The sequence below is a fragment of the Rhinolophus ferrumequinum genome, chromosome 3 (assembly GCF_004115265.2).
Source record: "Rhinolophus ferrumequinum isolate MPI-CBG mRhiFer1 chromosome 3, mRhiFer1_v1.p, whole genome shotgun sequence".
Lineage (NCBI taxonomy): Eukaryota > Metazoa > Chordata > Mammalia > Chiroptera > Rhinolophidae > Rhinolophus > Rhinolophus ferrumequinum.
This window is the reverse complement of record NC_046286.1, coordinates 7976714-7999300: the sequence shown is the minus strand read 5'-3', so window position 1 is coordinate 7999300 and position 22587 is coordinate 7976714. Positions and strand designations below refer to the sequence as shown.

At 37.2% G+C, this 22587-nt stretch overlaps 1 protein-coding gene across 4 annotated transcripts in view; it reads right to left on the bottom strand.

Moving 5' to 3' along the window:
• The window catches only part of ZFAND3 (zinc finger AN1-type containing 3), a 314249-nt gene that overhangs the window by 115168 nt on the left and 176494 nt on the right, over positions 1-22587 (bottom strand). Inside the window, exon 1 of one of the 4 annotated variants that reach the window (XM_033099914.1) lies at positions 4324-4345. The exons of the other annotated variants lie outside the window; for them this stretch is intronic. Within the exon in view, the coding sequence (XP_032955805.1) occupies positions 4324-4330 (7 nt within the window). The 5' untranslated portion in view covers positions 4331-4345. Of the gene's footprint in view, positions 1-4323; positions 4346-22587 lie in introns of those variants that run through there. 4 annotated transcript variants of the gene reach the window in all.

The window sequence follows — 22587 nt, the reverse complement described above, 5'->3', positions numbered from 1 at the left end:
CCTGAAGTCTATGTCCCTTTTCTCATTATAGTCTATGTTATATGAAGTTTAGTTTCTATAAAGAGAAACTAAAGCCAAACTAAGTGTTTTCCTATCTTCTCATATTCGATCTAAATAAATTATTTCAAACTTAGATCTCAGGAAATCTACTCTTGGAGATAAGGGTTTACTTGCAGATATTTTGGCTAAAGTGTTTAAATTTTTCAGCTACTACGTTTCCACATCCTTTCAATAAGCTTCTCATTAGCTTTACACCAAAAGGATACTTTTTTGCCAACAAAGTAACTATGATATAACAGCCTTTGTATTAGCATTTTGGCCAGACAACCAAGGTTAGTCTTACACAGAGTGGCAGCACGCAGAGGCTCTGCACAGTAAACTCGCATCCACAAAACCAGGTCTGACCTTTACTTTCTAGAGCCTAGATTTGGATAATAATAAATTAATTCAATCAAAAGCAAAGAAGTTTGCTATATTCTCAGTTAAGATAAGACATGGCTCCTACTTTGCAGGTACTTGAGCTGAACTAAATCCAGGGACTTCTTTGGGCTTTCCTTGGTTATCATTTTGCTCCAGTTATTAGGTTGGTGCAAAAGTAATTGCGGTTTTTGAAATTATATTTAACCTTTTAAACCATAATTATCTTTGCACCAACCTAGATAAGCAACTTTTCTCAGTTGCCTTTAATTCTAGCTTTTAAAAGAGATGCAGATGTTTATCAAACACCTTTTGAAAACAATGCAGACTTCTGCCTTCACCGGTAGTTCCTCAGTACGTTTTAAAGGAAGGGGTGCTCCGAGTTCTGTTCTCTTCTGGGCAATGAGGTCCATGTCGCCCTGGAATTTGTTCTGTCCTGTATGGCCCTTCCCACCACATCTCTGTGACCACTGAACACAGCCCAAGTGGTATTTCTGATACAACTGAACTATCTCAAAGACTTCTCACAGACCTTCTCTACAAGGTTATTTCTACTGGTGAAACTTTCAAACAGTTCATATGCTCAATGAAAAAAAAAAGATTAAAGTATAACATGACCATACAGCCTGGATTATTATACCACCACTAAGAATAGTTTCAAAGATTACTTTTGCTATAAAATGGAATTGTTATTATAACGTATTATATTGATTATACTGCAATATACTCCATAACAGAATTATTAGCATTCTCATATTAACATGGGTAAATGCTCATGATATGTTACATTAAATAATGCAGGATACAAAATTAAGTAGGATTCAAATTATGTAAAATATATATGTATAACAAAGTAGATACATTAAAATGTATTAAAATGTCTAGGCAGGAACTCTATTAGGCAATTAGTGCTATTTCGATTAACCAATAACCTTCTGAGGTATTTATTATAATTATCTCCATTTACAGTTGGAGAAACTACGGCTTACGGAGGTTAGGAAATTTGCTGAGTCATAGAGCTAGAGAGTGGCAGAGTCAGATACAAGCCTGTTGGACTCCAAAGTCTGAACACTTTGCTCTCTGCAGCCAGGAAAAATTCCGGAACTGAGACAGGTTTGCAACTTGACCTTGAACAGAGGACAGACTGAACATACTAAGGGGAGTCTGTCGTTTCCAGAAGAGCAAAGTAAGAAAAGAAAGGGTTGAGCATAGTGGCGTCACTAGCTAAGAAGCTGAGGTTTGAAGCATAAAACGCAGATCCAGGGAAGAACAGAAGAATACCAGTTATGGAAGATGAACCTGAAACTGTAGTACGTATTGAGGCAGCTAGTCAGGAGGTGAATGAAAGTTGTAGTGAAATCCAAGTATATGATTACAGAGTAACTAGGTTTTCAAGGAAAAAGTGCACAAACAAGGAAGAAGCGAACAGGTGGTGATAGCAACCTGCAATAGTTTGTGGATATATGATGGAAACATTTTGAAAAAACTGTACTGTGTTAAAGAAGATGAGTAAAGAAGGCTCCTAGAACCCTAAAGGCTTCCTCTAGAAACCCTAATTTTCTCAAGGTAGGAGTTCAGATAAAACTGAAACCGCTAGCCAGGCCCAAGACTGAAGATTTGTGTCCCACTGACTTTCCAGTTCATCACGTGCTATTAAGTAAGGCTCAATCAAGATGGTCCAGAGGTGTCTGTGACGAGAGACAAGGTCAACCTCACTGAAAATACACCTAATCACAGTTCATTAACACAATTCCCTACGAGCAGAAAACAGAGCTTGATTTGGAGTTCGCTATTCTGCTCGATGCTTTCTTCATAAAGAAAGGAAAAAGCTAAGTCACCTAGTTATCCTCCATAATGGAATTCTACATGAAATGTATGAAGTCTATCCATGATAAACCAGAAGCCAGGCCAAAATCCCATGGGAAGGTAAAAAGCTGCAACTTGGAACTTATTCGCTGGCCCATTACCTTGCACCTTATTTTGTCGCCACACTGTTAAGGAGAGGTCAGTAAATGGATTCCCTACTATCATAATACCGTAAGTCACACAAGCTTTAGTTGTAATGGGACATCATCACCTTCTGAACCTAATCAAGCAGATGTGCAGTTGTCTGAGGAAATTAACTTGGAAAAAAGACATCTTGACTCGACAATAAATACCAGCTTGGAATACAGACCACTGAACAGTCTAATTGTAGTTTACTAAGGTTATCCAGAGATGACTTTAAAAAAAAAAAGATGGAGAGAAATATTTTTTTAATTGCAATACTATACAGAAAATTTGCTGTAATGTTTACCTAAAACCCTCTTAACATACCACACAGACATTTAAGTCCAACAAATCCTACCCAAAATTTATAATTGAGGCTAGAGACTCATGTTTTCTCATTCACATACATTGCTAAAGTATGCCATAAAAAAAAAAAAAAAAGAAAGGTATGCCACATGACTATGTGCTCTTAAATCTAAATTTCAGGAGGCACCAATTACAAAACAGAGGAAGGGAAGGGACAGCCTCGTTCCCAGGCTTGATCCAGTGTTCCTGGGATACTGGCTAAAGGCAGGCTTACACAGCTCCAAGAAATAAGGCCCTGAAGACAATTTTCAGACATTAGGTAAGGAATGTGCTCTCCCACATGAAGTGACAACTTGGGGGGAGCAAGCAATTAATTCCCTGGGGAATGTAGGTTAACCACCTCCAGCCTGAAAAGCAATGTCTTCCAGTCTTTGCAACAAGGGGCCCATGCGAATCTGAGAAAACAAAATCAAGCTCCACGTAGGGCAGCTCCGATGAGATCAGCGTGCTCCTACCTGGGATTGTGACCGAGGGCTCCCTGAGATGTTTTGCTGAGTCAGTCTTCCACTCGCCCTATCATACTCCCACCCTCCTAAGATATTGAGATTGTTTTCAAAGCCTCTGCTGAGAGCATCAGCCTTTTGTAAAAATATTAATATTTTATACTTACCAAGGCAGCCAGCCGTGAAAAAGTTTTTCTTCAAAATTTTGCTTTGATTCCTTGCTACTCTCTCTCTCTGAGCTTCTGAAAGCCAGATAAGTTACACACACTGCTGGGTCTTTCAAGCCTTAGTACATTCATTAATATTTTATAGACTTAATTCCAAGGCAGCTAAACAATATATTCTATTAAAAATGCTCTATTAAAAAGAGGTACCTTTAAAAGGGCAAGCTGCTACCTCAAATATACTTGCAAAAGGAAGACTTAACCTTGGAAAAAAGGTATCTCCATATGCTATTCAAAACTCCTTGGTTTTGTTTGAGGACCTTAAAAATTCCATGAAAATTCAGCATGGGGTTTCTAAATAAGGACTGAAGGAGAACCAAGTACTTGTAAACAATGAAGCATTTAAAAGGCTCTCTGTATTTATAGTTATGAGAAATATTTTAAAAGCAGAAGGTGAAAGGACATGGAAGAAAATCACCGTAATTTACTCTCTTAACTATCCCTTTTCTGTGGGACTGACGGATGCTTGTCCTCACATAACAATACCATTTCCATGTGCTCATTTGTTCATTACTCATCACGAGAGCCCATGTCCTTAGAGCCCTGGAACAGGCTTTCGAAGATTTCTCTTCTGGGACTGGGGAAAATATTTATGAAAGGGGATAGGAATTTACTTAGTTCAAAAAGAAAACAGGTCAGTAAACCCAGTCCTATTTAGTAAACATTAATCAATTAAAAAACTTGGACCTGGAATTTCATCTGTAAGAGAAAAAACTAGCTAATGTGTACGCAGGAACTAAGACTAAATTTGCTTCCCAAATAGAGCACCCATACTTTGAGAGAGAAGTCTAGATTTGTATTACACACACACACACACACACACACACACACACACACACACACAGAGTTAGGCTATTATATTAAAATAGAGCCATAATACCTACCACACATGGTAGATGGGAGATGTCCACTGTCGAATTTTGAAAGCATTTCAGGCTCATCTACAGAGAGATCTTAAAATAATACATATAATGCTTCCATAATCCATAATGTGATGCAGAAGTAAAAGGCTATGTAAGCACACTGAGTCCTTCCGTTGTTGCCAAGCATTTCCTAATGTACACTGTGGGTAAACCACGCCCTCCATTACAATGCTGACACAGGGCGTAAAGGAAGCTGTTCTAGGACTTGGGTCTGGAGAAGAAGGATTCATAAGGAAAAATTACAAAAACAGTGTATCAGGTATGAAATGGTCCAGTATAAATTGGATTCATGAGTGTTTATGGGGACAGAAATGAAGAATTTTCCATGAACTGGATTTTGAAGTAGATCTGGGAAAGGATTTGTTAATAATTTGTAATTTAAGTACTATGTCATGTCTTCTGGTAAGCTTTATTGAGATATACATAATTCACACATGATACAGTTCATTTAAAGAATAACATACCCTCTCACCCACTCTCAGCCCCAGGAAACCACCACTCCACTTTGTTTCTGTAGAACTGCCTATTCTAGACCTTTCTTATAAATGGAATCATACAATATTGAGACTGACTTCTTTCATGTACCATGTTTTCAAAGTTCACCCATGTTACAGCATGAATCAGTTACTTCATTCCTTTTTATGGCTGAGTAATATTCCCTATATGGGTGAGACTGGCTAAAAGATGAGTAAGCAAGTTATTTGTCAGACTCATCTTCTCTTTAAAGGCTAATGTTTTGTAGTTATAAATACCACTAATTCAGCATAACTAAATATTTCATAAGAACAAAACAGACAAAAAAGATTGAGTTCACAAGAATGACGCAATCATGATTTTTTTCATGTAACTTTTTTTTTTTAGGAATCTGAGTGCAATATTAATTCAAGTTTCAAAAAAGAAAAGCATTCAGAGAAATTCTCTTCCTCATTTGATATGCATGAGATACCATTTTTCCCCCTTCATTCGGATATTTTGTCTCCTAAAAAGGGTACAAAAATAAGCACCACTTCTAATTAAGAACTGAAAGTAGACTAAGTAATTACAAACAATGTACTGATGTGACCAAAGGAAGACCTTTGCCTCTCCTTAGTAAAGCCCCCTCCTAAAAGTATGTGACTTGTGAATTCTCGGAGGGAAAAACTTTTTTTTAATTCTGTTATGTTTACAGCAACTTAATTAACACCCCGAGTTAGAAAAATGAGACTTATTTCTAAAGCAAAAGAATGTAATAAGTGGGTCCAGAACGAAAATGTATCAAACTCAACACTGAAACCTGAGAACAGTGTCTCCTGGATGATTATGAAAAGTGACCACGTACCAAATACATCAAAAGATTCAGTCAAACTTTTAATGAATAATATACCTGTAGTTTTCATTGAAGTGAAATTCACACAGCATAAAATTAAGCATTTAAAAGTGAACAATTCAGTGGCATTTAGTACATTTATAATGTTGTGCAACCACTACCTGTGTTCAGTTCCAAACCATTTTCATCACCCAAAAGGAAACTCTGCCCTGTTAAGCGGTTGCTCCCCATTCCTACTCCCTGTTGCCCCAGGTAACCACCGATCTGAATCATGTCTTTATGGATTTACCTATTCTGTACATTTCATATAAATGGAATCACACAATACGTGACCTCTCATGTCTGGTTTCTTTCACTTAGCATGCATGTTCATGAGGTCCATCCATATTACATGTAGCATAAATCTGTACTTCATTCCTTTTAATGGCTGAATAATATTCCACTGTATAGAGCAGGGGTGTCCAAACTGTGGCCCGCGGGACAACTGTGGCCCATGATCCACTGTTAATTGGCCCGCAGCAAATTCCAAAAATATATTTAGTTCACTTAAATAAACCAGGTGAGGCAATACGTACTTCACCTCCAGTGAGTGGCCCGGATGTTTGTGTATTTTACCGCATATGGCCCTTGGTGAAAAACGCTGAAAAAAGTTTGGACACCCCTGGTATAGATAAACCACAATTTGTTTCTCCATTCACCCAATGACAGACGTGGGCAGTTTCCACCTGTGGCTGTTGTGAATAGTGCTGCTATGAACAGGAGTGTACATGTACTTGTTTGAGTCCCTGTTTTCAATTCTTCGGGGTGTAGAATCACTGGGCAGGATAATATATCTTTGAAGTAAGGAATACTGAATGCAGTGATTCCTACAATGGGCCAGTATCATTAATTTGATTTTTTCCCTAATAATGGAGTAGTTTAAACACTGAGAGAAAGTATTAGTGACCAAACTGTGCAAGCAAGTACAAGTACCACTTAAATTATTTGAAATCTTTTTTAAAGCATTTTTTTGGGGGGAGGGGGATCATTCCTGATTTTTCCAGATAAATAAGGACATTTTTCTTGTGTGTAAGAAAACTGCTCTTACACTTGGAAATTTCTCTTTTGACAAAATGAAATGTTTGTTCCTTGCCTATGCCAAAAAGTCAGATTTATGGACACCTTAGAAGCAACACATTCTGGATACTTTAGAAGAATTAGCTTTCAATTCTTTTTTTAAAATACAAAAACTTCCAAATGGTTACTAAAATGTCTTAAAAATTGTTAGCTATACCTAAATGAGACCAACTAATGTTCAATAAAAAAGGGCATGTCTACCTTAAAACATATTTCACACATACACGCTTAGCTCCTTCTTCATGTACGTTTTCTCAATAAAAACTATCAGAAAGATTACATCTTCCTCAACTCAGTGTTTGGCTAGCTCACCTCTGAAAGCCCCTTCTATCATTAAGGATTTGTTAAAAGGTATTACCAAACACCTTTTCCCTTAGTAAATTACAAATTGGGTAAATTACAAATTGACATTCTAGTAGCAAACTTGATTTTACTTATTTGCAAAGGATATGCCAAATTCAGTGTTTAAAGCTAACCACTCAGTCCCATATACCTGCTCCCTAAGTTTACAAAGGAAGAAAACAAGGCCCACAAGAGTCTTCCAGTTAGTTAGCAGCCCAATAACCCTAGGATCCTGATCTCCTGAAGTCTAGTCTAAAGCTGTTTCCACCAAGTTGTATTGTGCGCTTTAAGATCAAAAGAGTGATAATCCTTGGGAAGGCTGTTTAGCTCAGTTGGTTAGAGCGTGGTGCTCTTAACAATGTTGCCGGTTCGATCCCCACATGAGCCACTGTGAGCTGTGCCCTCCACAACTAGACTGAAACAACTACGTGACTTGGAATTGACGAGTCCTGGAAAAAAACACTTCAATAATAAATGAAAGTTGTTGTTGTTTGTTTTTTTTTTTTAAAAAAAGGTAGGAGAATAAGATATACAGAGGACCCACTTTAAAAACTTAAAAAAAAGAATGATAATCCTTAAGTCAAAAATTCTACATTAATAACAATTATACATTTCACCTACCTGCTCTTAGATGAATTCTGACCAAATGGCAGAGGGACAGAAAAGCACACTGGCTAAGGGGCTTTGGGCTCAGACAAACTGAGGACTAAATTCAGCCTTAATATGTAAGAAATATGTGACCAAGTCACATTAGAATTCTCTGAGTAGAGAGAAAAGAAAGGGAGTGGGGAGATGCTGTAAGGATTAAATGAGAGAACTTCATAACTTAGTATTATGCCTGGAACATAGCAAACTCTTAACAAATGGTAGCTGTTGTTATTAAAAGAGCTGCAAAACAAAGAGCTGACTTATTTCTGTTGCAGAGATTAGGTAGAAATAACTGTCTTTATAAATAGCATCTCCAGGAAGATTCAGAAACAGCAACAAACAACATGGCATTGCAGTGACACTAAAATCATGATCAGGCTTACTGCTGGTGAAATAAAAGGCATTTTCTTTCTTTTTAAAAAGCTTCTTTACTCCTTAGAACAAAGGGAAAAACAGTAGATGCCGGTTTTAGAAAAGCCGGCTATAGTTTATAGCAGATCTTCTCACCCTTTAATGTGCATTCAGGCACTTGGGGTTTTTGCTAAACCGAAGACTCTAATTTAGTATTTGGTAGGTCTGGGGCAGGGCCTGAGGCTTCTTCATTCCTGACAAGCTTCCAGGTGATGAGGACGCTGCTGGCCTGGAGATCATACTTTGAATCGCAAGGGTTTACAGAGGGTTTACCACATTCAAACCACCATCACCTAACTTTGGTCCTGATACCAGGGCTTGATTTCCAAATCACAGGATTAGAATGGTGTTGATACCACTGTAAGTCTGCTATGACACACGCATGTACGTTTAAGTACTGGTGGTTTCTTAAATATTCACTAAGCCAGTCTTTCCCTGCCAGGGCACACACTGCTTCAAAACGGTGCTGTTGTCACTCTCCTTTTCCCACACTGAAGGCACATGCAGCTGAATTGGAGTAAGCAGGGACTATCCTGGGCAGGGCAGCCCTTTAGAGTCAGGAAATCTGAGAACAGCAGCCCACCTCAGTTTCACCTTAGTGATGCATGCGGTGGATTACGAGGAATGGTGTTACCTCTGCTACCAATTTTTCACCCATTCACCTTTAGATTATCTGCCCCAACAGGGAGACCATGAAACCACAACTTATCCAGGGGAAAAGGGAAGAAAAAACCACATCACCAACAGGAAGACAGAAGTGAGAGCGTTTCAAGTTATATAAGAAAGAAAGGTGGTTTTATTGTACCCCTCCTCCTTCCGCTTTCCACCCCACTTTCTCCAGTGAATGAAATATTCTAGTCCTTGTGGGTATAACTGAAACTTAAAACTTCCTTGGTTTTAGCAAGGGAGAAAAAGCTAGGGAATCACTAAGTCATATAAAGATAGGCATGTAGCCGTGGTCTCCTTGCCACTTCTCTCACCTCCCCCTTTTAGAAAAGGGCACAGAGGCAGACTTAATGCTCAGTGGCTTTCACAGACAAATCATTAATCTTCTCCACATTACTTATCACCACAGCTAGGATAATGTTTGCTCTAATCTAACAGATTTTCATTTCAAAACCAATTGTAAAGCTCAGCAGGGTGCTATCTACAACTTTAATGAGAGCTTCTTACCCAAGACTCCTCCAACATGAGCTTGTTCAGAATTGCTGCATTTTACTGGTGGAGGTTGTTGAATGAAGCAAGGGAAAGGTTAACCAAGATACAGAATTTAAAACAGAAACTCACTTCCTCCTATGTCTTTTCTATTCATATAAAACACTAATAAATTGGACCCAACTGATGACAGGATGTACGTTTACATTCTGTGACACCTAAGCCAGCTCTGTGTAACTCCTTTATGGACCCATTTACATTGCATCCTGTGGCTCCCTACAATTAATGCAGAGCAAGGGAGTAACTCTGTAAACCTGCTGACAGCTGTTTAATGGGACAGGTGAAAAGGAGTGGACACAGCCTGGCAGTGTGCTTAATGGATACACAAACACCAAAGCCGTCAGACTGAAGTGATTCTGGCAGAAAATTAACTTAGAGATACAAAACTCATTTGGTGAGAAGACCCACAGTAATCTGGACAAGAGCGGACTGTATAATGGGGAAAGGGGCAAAATAAGAAGATGAGTTTTCCAAATTCCTCTTTAAGAAAGAAGCACTAAAAAATTTTTGTAACATGTCACAGTGTAGCTAGCTTTCTTGCTCTAAGATATAAGCCTGCAGTTGCTTCCTTTTTGGAAAGCAAATGCTACTATTTAACTATAAATAATGCAATGAATGTCAGAGATTTGTTTGTTAATAACACTAAAGCATAATATTTTATTAGATAATCTGGAACATGTTTTTAACATCAACTAATTCTACCTTCTTATTTTTCCCCCTAGCACTGTGGCATTCAGGGCAGAGAAAGGAGAAAAACAGTATGTTCTGGATTATAAATTGTGACGCCCTGTTATAAGAATGTATGTAACGAGTATACACATTATACTCCAAGCTTCATAACTACCCTAGAGGCAGGTGCAGTTATCCATAGGAGAAAACGGAGACAAAGGCATTCCTCTGACCACGTCACAGAGCAATGAGGTAACAGAGCTATGATTTGACCACTAGTCTGTCTGGACCTACAGTCTGTGCCATACAGGACATCCTACCATTACACAGCAAAGGCTATTATGAGAAAACCAAAAATGGGATTTTGATATTAATGTTCAAGATGTCTTTTATTGACAAAAATAGGACTATTTAAACATAAAAGGCAAAACCAAAAAAGTATTAGGAGAAAACATGGATTTTTTTCTTTATAATTTCAGAGAAAGGACAGCCTTCCAGTCTAACACAAAACTCAAAAACCATAAAAGTAAAGACTGATAAATTTGACTACATAAAAAAACAAAAACTTTCTGCATTTCAACACATGCCATAAAAAGACCAAATGACAAATAACTGGGGGAAGTAGTTGCAACACATAGTACAGGAAAAGGACTCATTTTCTTAACATGGAAGGGTTCTCACAAATAAAAAAGAAAAATATGGAAAGCCTAATAGAAAAATGGACAAAGGACATAAAGACACAATTCACAGAAATCTAAATCACTCTTTAAAGGTACAGAAAAATGTTCAACCACAGAATATATGAACTACAACAAAATAAATCATTTTGTAAAAAAACCTAGTTTGGCAAAGATCAAAAAGTTCTCTACTGCCAAAAGAGCGGACTAAATGATACCGTCAAGCACGGCTAGTGCGAGGAGAAACCGTGGCCACCTCTATGGAGAGCAACTAGATAATGTCAAAATTAGAAGTGTATATACCCTCTGACCAATCAGTTCTACTTCTAGGACTTCATCTTACAGATATAATCTCTCATGTGCAAAGTACCCAATGTGCATAGATAATACCTGCAACATTGTTTTAGTAAAAGCTTGGGGTAGGGGCAGGGAGAGTTAAATATGCAACACAGAGAACGGGTTAAATAAATTATTGTATAAATGTAAAACTATGCAGGCATAAAAAAAGAATGACTCAACTTCAACTCTATTTGTACTGATCTGAAATGAGCTCCAGAACATAATGAGTGGAAAGAACCAAGTATAGTAGAACGAGTAAACGTAAAAACCAAAACGAGTACCTCTAAAGGCAGGTAAACTGTGTGGGTCAGGGTCTGGAGCAGGAGCTCTATTTTCTGTGATACAGCCAGCTTTATTGAGATACAATTAACATACAACACGTGTCAGTTTAAGGTAGACAACTGGAGATTTGATACATTTTATAGGTTACAGAGTGACGAGCACCAAAGCATGAGCTAACACCTCCACCTTGTCACATAATCACCATTTCCCTTCCTGGTGAGAATTTTCAGATTTACACTCTTAGCAACATTTAAGTATATAATACAGTATTATTAGCTATACTCAGTATGCTGTATATTAGATCCCCAAAACGTGTTACTCTTGTAACTGGAAGTTTGTATCTTTTGACCAGTAGCTTCCCATCCCACCCGCACCCCAACTCCTGGTAACCACCACTCCCCTCTCTGTTTCTCTGAGTTTGGCTTCTTTAGAGTCCACAGGTAAGTGATCTTACACACGATGTCTTTCTCTGTCTTACTTCACTTAGTAAGATGGAACATTTTAAAGTTCTTTACCTTCTTTTATTTCAAAATGCAAACAACTAAAATGTTTTCTTATTTGTTTGACATTAAAGGAATATGTAATGCTAGTGGCTCCTTTTTATGATAAAGATTATGGACGACCAGGCTAAGAACCACTGTTATGTTTTAATTATTCAGGAGACAGGTTACAAGTGACATTATCTAACCCATCTTATTTTGAAAGTCACATATAAACATGCTAAATTCATATTCTAGTGAGATAAGTGGCTTTTCAGCTACGAGTCCACCAAGGACTGCAAAAGGGAGCTGACCCTAAAAGCCCGTGAGGGAGCAAGGGGAAAGAGGGTGAGTTAATAAGAACTGGTTTTCCAGGAACCTGGAAAAAGCACACTTTTGAGAGCAGAGGGATAGAGACGTGAGGGAGTGGGGGGAGGAGGACGAAACCCAAAACCAGACACCCAAGGATACTGACGTGAATGTTATTTTTTGTCATCTGAGAAAATATATACCTGTTTCCATAAAGGAAACAGCACAGGTAGAAAAAAACCAAAGAGGCCCATATCATATCTATGACTAGGGAAGTAAAAGGTGAAGGAAGTGCCTTGGAAGATAGAAATGTACATGTAGAAATGTATGGTCCTTTTTTAATGAGAAGAGAGGCGTCCCTTCTTCAGTGATACACAAATAAACACCATTATCTCCCCCTACCTTGACTTTTCAAGTATCAAATACAAAAATTCTAAAGTGTATATTCACTTTGAGAGCACCATTTATTTTGCAGTTTAGTATTCACACAATGAAAAGATAGGCTCTGCTAAAATGCCTTCAGAAAAACTATCAACTGTGGCTTAGGGGAACTAAGCAGATCACGCTTTCAGACTTGACTTTAACACCACTGAGCTACCTCCCTGGGCACACTAATGACCAGCTTTACTACCAGCTGGAGTCACTGGGGAATGAACGCAAAGGCGGCGCCTCTGCTGAATGCCCAGCTGCCCCCCTCCCACAGAGGTTCTTCCCCTGCGCTCCAGCCCAAAGCTTCCTCTCGCCTGCCTCTCCAGGAATGGTGAGTTACCTTCTGGCCGGTGTTTCTAGAAGTGATCAATCCACTGGGGGAAGCTGGATGAGGAATTGATCCTGTACTCAAAAAGCCATTCCCTCGCTCCCCGTGGCTTCAGGCATCTGCCAGACACCCACACATTTAAAATGCCTAGAACCCTTTCACTGGTGGCCTTTTAAAATGAAATTTTATCAGATATATCACTGCACTCCCACCTTCCTCTCAATTTGATGAATGTGACCAGATGGCAAGCAATGCCAGGTTACGCAAGTTCAAGACAGTTTGAAAAAAAAAAAAAAAAAAAAAAAAAAACAGCTCTACCTCTTTCTCTCTTCTACACACAGTAAGGAAGGGCCCCTGGCTAGATGACTGAGTCTGGCTTATGAATACAATGTTTCTAGAGATCTTTAAAGCCAGTTCTCAAAACAGTTCAAAAAATATATATTAACAGTAATCCTGTATTAAAAATCAAGAAAAAAATCATCTTCATAAAAAAGATACTTTTTACTCCATGAAATAGCCATTTCATCTGTTGCACTTGTATTTGTTTTAATATATTTATAGTTATTTTTATTAGTAATTTTTCATTGGACAAATTTCTCAAGGATGGAGCTTTCAGTTGTTGAAAAATTACCACTGACCTACTTTCACGGAACAGTTTCCTTTTAAAAAGCAAGGTATTCAAGAGGAAAGCACACTAACAAAGTTAACTTCAACGTTCGTTCATTATTAAGTTTGCAGGTGGAACTCAGTACAGAAATAAAACTAATGGGGTCTCGAGGTTTTGGCATGGATTTTGTGTTTTAGAAACTTTTGATTACACCAGTTATTCAAAAACCAAGCAATAATGTGTATTTAACACACTGTCCCCACAGCACCATGAATCTCTACCGAACAATGGCTCCTTAAAGTAGGATTATTTTCTTTAAGTGGTTAGAGGCTAAGTGTAACCACCATATAGTGAGCACTTATTACCTGTCGCATACTTTTTTTTCTTCTTTAAATCTCACAACCCACCGCAGGAGGTAAGTTTGATAGCTTCTTTTCAAAGGAGCACACTAACACCCAAAGTCAGAAGCTAAGTAGATAAACTGGGATTCTAACCCACCTATATTTGACTCCGAAACCTAGATTCTGGGGTAACCGGATGGCTCAGCTGGTTAGAGCGCGAGCTCTCAACAACAAGGTTGCCGGTTCAATTCCCGCATGCGATGGTGGGCTGAGCCCCCTGCAACTGAAGATTGAAAACTGGACTTGGAGCTGAGCTGCGCCCTCCACAACTAGATTGAAGGACAACAACTTGGAGATGATGGGCCCTGGAGAAGCACACTGTCCCCCAATAAAATTAAAAAAAAAAAAAAACACCACCATGAACAACCCTAAATTCTGAACCAATGCCTTTAGTCTCAGGATTACGTGCACGAAGTGGTCTGCTGTTCTGCATTACTGAGGTATGAGCACTGAATTTGTGGCACCCTTAAACATACTACCCCAAATGTATCTAATCATGTTTTATAAATATACAGAAAGTTACAGAGAATAATATGATAATCTGCTATCTAGCTTTGCTACTCTTAACATTTCACTGTATTTGCTACAGTCTTAAAAAGAAATAAAACATTACAAGTCAAGTCAATGTTCTGCATGTACTCTTCCCCAGTCTCATTCTCTCTCTTTCCCAGAGGTAACCACTATCCTAAATTTGGTTTAGGATTTGCATTCCAAGGCATCTTTTTATACTATGTCTACAAGCATCCAGAAAAAGTATGATTTTTACATGTTTTCAAACTTTATATAATGGTATCATACATATGCATCATTCAGAAACTTGTTTTTCTACTCAGCCATGTTTCTGCGATCTAGTCCGTGCTGACAATGGCATCGTGTTCCAGGGTATAAACAAACCACAATTCATTTATTCATCTGACGCTGACAGTTAGCTTGTTTGTATAATAATTTTTCCAGTAATACAAACACTTCTCCTACCTATCTCCTTTGCACAAGCATTACAGCATTTCTAGGGTACACACTTAGAAGTAGAATTGCCAAGCCAAAAGGAATGCTGCCTTTACCCAATATTGCCAAATTGCTCATGAAAGCAATGTTCAATTCATACTCTTACCAATAGCAGGACCCACATATTCTCACCAACACTTGGTACTGCCAGACATTTTAATTTTTGTCAATATGATGGCTATGAAAGAATCTCTTGTTCATTTTAATTTGTATTTCCCTGATTAAGAGATTGAGCATGTTTACAGAATTACTAGCCACAGTTTTAAAAAAAGAAACAACAGCACAGTTAACTGAGCATCAAAGGCACAGATGTAATTTAAAATGGATATAAAAGTTTTTCCTAAAAGTAAATATTTAATGTTGAATTCTAGATACTAAGAGAAACAGCAAAATATATACTCCCTTTCCCCTGCAGCCTTAAATAAAGTATAAGTGTTTTCAACTATCGGTCTTAGTCATTGTATTGGTAAAAAGCAGAAAGATAAATTAAATGATCAAAGATATCTTCCAACTAAAAATGTAATTTAAAATGGTCAAAACCCTTCTATGGGAAAAACACGTAACTCCATGTATGAATGAATAAATTAATCAATCAATGAATCAAAGACACAGCAACCAGCAAATTGCTTTGTATTTAGAAAACCTCAATAATTTTCTGAATTTGCAAAACTGTACCTGCAACACCTTTAGGCACCTTAGAGGAAATATATTTTGTGCCTATGAAACAGAAAAAGAGACAGAAAAAGAGCGGATGCTTAACTAGATACCATCTTTTCTGTATCCTAGAGAATAAAAGGAAATGCCTTCTCCCTTTAGAAAACAGGGCCCCAGGAGGAAGAGAATTTCAGATAAATGACAATATGAATGAAAAGAGAGGACTGAAGCCAGATGCACTCTGCTCACCCCAGTGTTTTTAAAAATTAAAAACAAACAATATCTCTAAATACCTTACCAATTATAAATCTGAGTTAACTAATTCTTTTCTTTACAGAACTTAGTTTTATAATATTTTAAAAACTTTTACAGGAAAGTTGTAAGACTAGTACAAAGAACCTCCCATACATCCTTTTTGCCCAATTTGCTTCATCATTCATTTTTTCTCTCTGAATATTTTTTGGAACCATTTGAAAGTAAATTGAACAAACACTTCTCTTAACAGTAAATATCTAGATGTCAAGGCTGTTATTTATAAAATTTATCAAAACCCCTTACACCTGGCTTGGGAAAGGTATTTTCCCACAAAAAGCAAACTTTCAAATGGCAGGAGTTTAACTTTAGCACCTATGCCTTACAGGTTAAATAGTACAGTGGTTCATAAATTTTGCTTTAGATTGGAACCATCTGAGGATCTTTACAAAATACCTGGCTCCCATTCCAAATACTCTGCTTTAATTGGTCTGAGGTATGACCTAGGCACTAGGATTTTTAAAACTATCCAGAGTTTTAAAATGTGCACCAAAGTTTTAAAACCTGCCTTAGGGTTTAGGCTCCTATACACCATTTGAAATACTGGTTCTAGGAAAATATGTTACAGTTTCAAGCAACTGATGAAAATAAACAAGGAAAATACAATCAAACTGCAAATTGAGGCAGGCAGAAGCTCTCAACATATGGTTTTAGACAAATAATGTGTGCTTCCTATGTGTTATTCTGGGGCTGTAGGATGAATATAAAAAGGCACAGCAAAGCCAGGAAACAGGCAACACACATTAGTAACTACAGCAATAAGCACTGTATTAAACATATTTTTAGACTAATAGGAACACAGAACGTATTTACTTTGAAGGGTCACAGGAATGGTGAGTGATCCAGGAAAAAAGTGACGTTTGAGATCGTCATTAAAGGATACAGAGGACTTTGCTGGACAAGATTGGAGTGAAGAACATTGAGAAAAAGCATCAGCAAACACTCTGCGCCACAGAAATGTTAGAGAATGATCAGTGTTCTTTTAAAACCCCAAACAGGGGTTAAGGAAACACAGGCCTTGGTACATAGATAAATCTTGTACCGTATTTGCCCAAAAATAAGACAGCCAGACAATCAGCTTTAATGAGTCTTTTGGAGCAAAAATTAATATAAGACCCGGTATTATATTATGTTGTTATGTTATGTTATATCATATCATATCATACCTGGATTATATTATAGTAAAATAAGATCTGGTTTTATATTAATTTTTGCTCCAAAAGACACATTAGAGCTGACTGTCCAGCTAGGTCTTATTTTCAGGGAAACACGGTATGTAGAAATCAATGTAACTCAAATCTGTGATAAGGATTGGGCATGATATTTTCAACAGTGCCTGGTACACAGATAAACGGAGTTTTCTGGCTTCTGAGTCTTCCTCTTTATTTTCTGGCTTAAAAAAAAAAGTTAAATGAATAAAATTCACAAAATACAGGAAAGTATGATTATGAAAATAAAGACATCCATAATTATACTACCCAGATAGGCGATGTTGATATGTTAAGTAGCTTCTTACTAAAGTTGTTGTCAGTCCAGATATTTTACTCTGTAATACAAGAGAATTCTAGAGATGTCCTGACGACGTCCACTAAAGACAAGACCAGTTAAAGTTGCAATAAGACCACAGCAGCCACTAGAGGGTGACCAAGTCTGATGCATCACTCACCCTCCCCGACTTTCTCAGCGGGCCTTAATTGACATTCAGTTAAGATTTCCGGACCCTAACACTTCATTACATAAAGATTAAAAATTAGTTTCAAACAGAAAGGAGAGATTCCCTCAGGCCCATGAAGTGTTAACAGTTAAGATATCAAATTTGGCTGCTCATGTATTTTACCCTATGTCTCCTACTTCTTGGGCACAAGATGCAATTTCTCCAATAGGGATGGGATGTTTGCAGCAGTATCCCACTACTGCCTGCCCTCCCTTCATGTACTGTGCATATTAGGCTAAAAAAAACTTAATTCTGAATACTTGTACAGAATTTGCCCCAAAGTACTATAATATCCCAACTATCAAATGTCAAAACTTGAGTATATCTTCTCCTTTATATTTTAAAGTTTCATATTATACTTTCACCAAAAAAATTGTATGATGTGAAATATAGCTATGTACCACTTAATTAACTGAGAAAAATGTTAAAACCATTTTGAAGATCTACATAAAGTTTTAGTTCCCCAGGAACCTAACTGATAAGGTACAATCGCAAAGAATTATCCTAATGATACAATCATTTACAGTGTTTGATCATATTTTAAGTATAACAGATTTCTAGACAACCAAGAAAACCAATTAATATAAAATAATTGTGATGCTGATTGTGGAGAATCAAATTATGTTCTGAGAACATAAAGGTTACAAAGTAAAATGGTAACAGAATCTGAAAGAGAAAAAAAAAACCCACAAAAATTCATCCTATTTGGTGCTTTTAACACAAGTGCCACAAAGTATACATTCACATCCATTAAAAACAAACCTTAAGGAAATGCAAAATAAAACCATAAAGATATCACACACTCCCTGGAATGGATAATATTTGAAAAGATTGATAGTACCAAGTGTTGAGAAGGCTGTGGAGCAACTGGAACTCTCATACATTGCTGGTGGGGATGCAAAATAGTATAGCCACTTTGGAAGTTTGACACTTTCTTATCCTTACCATATTTTATCACACATACAACCCAGAAATGCCTCTCTTGTGTATTTATGCAAGAAAAATTAAAGCATGTCAAATACAATGAGCTATACTGTAATGTTCACAGCAGCTTAACTCAAACTAGTCCAAAACTGGAAGACATCCAAATGTCCATTAACTCAACGAATGGTGAATCCATACAATGAAAAGGAACAAACTACTGAAATATACAACGACATAAATCATCCCCCTAAAGTTAAAGAAGCTGGACACAAAAGACTAACTACTGTAAATTTCCACTGGTAAGAATTTTTAGAGAAAGCAAAACCATAGTGACAGAAAGGAGGTCACTGTCAGGGACTAGAGGTGAAGGAAGCGTAGAACCATGAAGAGGCATGAGAAAAACTTTGGGGGTGATGGAAATGCTATATATATCATGATTGTGGTGGTGATTACCAACTGTATACATTATGTCAAAACTCATCAAATTATGAAAGTCAATTAATGGTATTTTAAATAAATTATATCCCCAAAAAGCTGATGTAAAATTTCATTAAAAACCTACAAAATAAACTGATTCTAACACTTAATAGGTCAGGGCTTAATATAGCATTCAGAAGAAAAATGAAAAAGGATGGTCAAAATGAAGGCATACACATGGGGAAATAATTTTTCTTCTTTGTATCGTTTAAAGGACCCATCATGAATGTTTACAGGTTTCCACATGTAAAGATCTACATATGCAAGACATGCATATGTGTAGTAGTACTGATTTTACTACTCACCAATGGATAAGCATTCAGTCTCTGCTGCTTATTACATTAAGTCTGGAACATGTCTCCTCATCACTGTTCTCACAGTTTCACTGGCCTGCCCTAGAACCCTCAGAAACAGTCCCTGATTTCTCAAAAACTGTGCATCTTAAACCTTAATAAAATACAAAAGAGGTAATCCATTCATTCCATCTCTAGGCCTGCCCTAATTACTGGGTAAAGGAGCACAGCATGGAAAGCACCAAAATGACCTGTTTTATACCTTTGTCACAGTGCCTAAAATCTCCACCACTAGAGGCGCTCTTCTAAGCGATTAAACGGTGTGAGAGTTCCACAACTACCATGTTTCCCTGATAATGAGACCTAGCCGGACAATCAGCTCTAATATATCTTTGGAGCAAAAATTAATATAAGACCCGTTATTATTATATTATATTATTTTATATTACATTACATTATATATTATATATCATATCATATGATACTATTATATATCATTATTATATTAGACCTGGACTTATATTAAAATAAGACTGGGTCTTATATTAATTTTTGCTCCAAAAGACGCATTAGAGCTGATGGTCCAGCTAGGTCTTATTTTGGGGGAAACACGGTATTATACAAAAAAATACACGGATGTGGTGAAAGATCCACATCAAGTATGATCAAATCAATATAGTTTTATGGGTACAGAATGTCTTTTGGGGGAGATGAAAATGTTCTAAAATTAGACTGTAGTGATGGCTGCAAAATTCTTGTGAATATACTAAAAACTACTGAATTGTAAACTTTAAACAGGTAAATTTTATGGAATATGAATTACATCTCAATAAAGCTATTTTTAAAAAAAACATCATTTATCATGTTTAGAACTCTGGAATCAGAAAATTTTCAATGAAGCATGAAGACATGGGCTAATTACTGGGAAAAAGACAGGTGCCAGAGGGAGCCTCAGTGACCAGTGGGGGAGAACACGGAGGCGCAGAAGGAAGAGAGCATGCGTTACTCAGAGCTGGAAGAACAAGCCTCTGGCAGGAGCACTGAAAGGATGCCTAAAACTCCCCACGTCTGCTTCTGAATATCTGTCTTTAATATAAATTTGTTGCTTTTCTACAAACTACTCATGTTGTTTTTTCTTCCCCCCTTTCCAATTTCATTATCAAGTTTTACTTTTATTAACCACCTACTAAAGTATTTTAGATCATTTACTTCATCTATGAAACTGCCCTGATTATAAAATTAGATGAATAATCACAGAATATGAGACCTTAAATAACGCATTGCTTGCTTTCCTATTTTTACAGAAGATGCACAGAAAAAGTGACTTGCCTAAGGCTATGAGCTCAAAATCGCTGACTTTAAGTATCAGCATACATCACCTTTCTAAGTTCACAAAGGGTGTAATTATTTCTTAAAATCATGTAATCATGTACATATGTATAAAATCTTTTATACATATAGAAAATGGTTTTCTTTATCTACCCTAAAAGAGCTATAAAATAGCCAAGTACGATCGTAGGCACACACAACATACTGGGGTTGTCACTCACACTCAATTCAATTGGTAAAGGAAGACTTCGCTATCAAGTGGCAGATTTTACCAGAGTGGAGCAATAAATTATATAAATTCATATTCTTGTCAGGGCTCTGAAACAATCACAGACTATATTAGATATGTAAAGCACAGCCCTACGGGACATCTATCTTCAAATGTGACCTTGCAATTAAGCATTCACCAGCTATCTTTCATATTCTGCATACGAAGTATTTAGAGAAACATTCACCTAAATGAACAAACTAAAACAGAGAAGTTAGAGCTTTTCACAATCTGCCATTACTACATTCCCACTGAAGCTCTAACAAGGCATGAAAAGACTGTAACAACTGCAGATGAAAGTAAAAAGCACACCACTGAACCTGAATTAAACTAATCAAAACTATGCTATTGGATATAAACTTTCAAAATCCAGTTATAGTCCTGTACTAAGGCTTTGGGCTAAAGGTCAGCTTGTATCATTATGGTCAGTTACCTGCCAGAAATGAAACAAAGGAACACTTTTTCTCTACAACATCCTCTTCCTAAATATTCTCATATGCCCTTCAACTGGCCTTTAAAAGTGAGCAATAGTCTTTCTGTTAGTAATGGACAAGGTCCTCAAGAAGCTTAGTGTCGTCTTCAGGAAGCTTAAATTTACACTAACACTGAAACCATCTGTGGGGTAGAGATGGATAAAGAGGAAAAAAGGGGAGACGGAGAGAGGGACAAACGGAAGGAGGGAGGACCTCCCCACTGCTACCCAGATCCAAACAGAGCACCGTCCTCTTGCTTAAAATGTTCAATGTAAACAGAGCCCTGAAAATGGCTGGGATGGAGGGCGGTTAGGGGTGGAACAGATAACTTCTAAGGTTAGAAAATTCCATTGTCTGTTACTGTGTAGTCCAAAAACTGTGACGTAAATTTCTTCCTGCTTAAAAAACATTCCATCTGCAATTTTACCTGTTTTCCTAAACATAAAACTAAGCCTGAAAAGAGAAACTTTCAAAACAGCTTCCAATTCCTTTAGATATACCAATTTATATCTAATTGAGAAGCTAATTGTAAGTCACATTATGATTAATGTCGCTCTCAAGGCCTCTCTGTACTACACTTTGAGGCTAGTCTTAGTTTCTATTTTAAACAACCTGTTTCCTCTAATAATCCTTATTTTGGAACACTCTTTAATTAGGTAAGGCAAAGGCTAGGTGAAAATTACCTACTTGAAACCCTTGCTTTCAGAAAGATCCTCTAAATCAGTATCTAAGTTTACTCTGCATGTGAATCACCTGGGGATCTTGTTAAAATGCAGGTTCTGATTCAGCAGATCCAGGGTGGGGCCTGGGATTCTGCATTTCCAGCAGCTCCCAAATACTGCTAACATAGCTACTCCCTGGATTATACTTGTAATAAGTAACAAAGCCCTAAATCATACTTCAAGATTTTAAGGTGTCTATTCCACGATCTCAACAGAATTGTTATTTGTGAATACAATAATGCAACACGGCAATGGACACCAATGTACATCAGCTTTGTGAGCGCCTCATGAAACTGATTTGAGTTGCTTTCTCAGCGTTTTCAAATAGCTGCTGAACCCAAAATTAATTAAAAATATTATTCTGCAGCAGTGCTGCTTACTACTGGGCAAGAATTAACTTTGAGCTGCAATAAGCTAGCATCATAGTTTATAATTTTAAATTGGTACAGTATTGTTCAAATTATGAACACCTGACTAGTAATTCCTAAATCCTAGG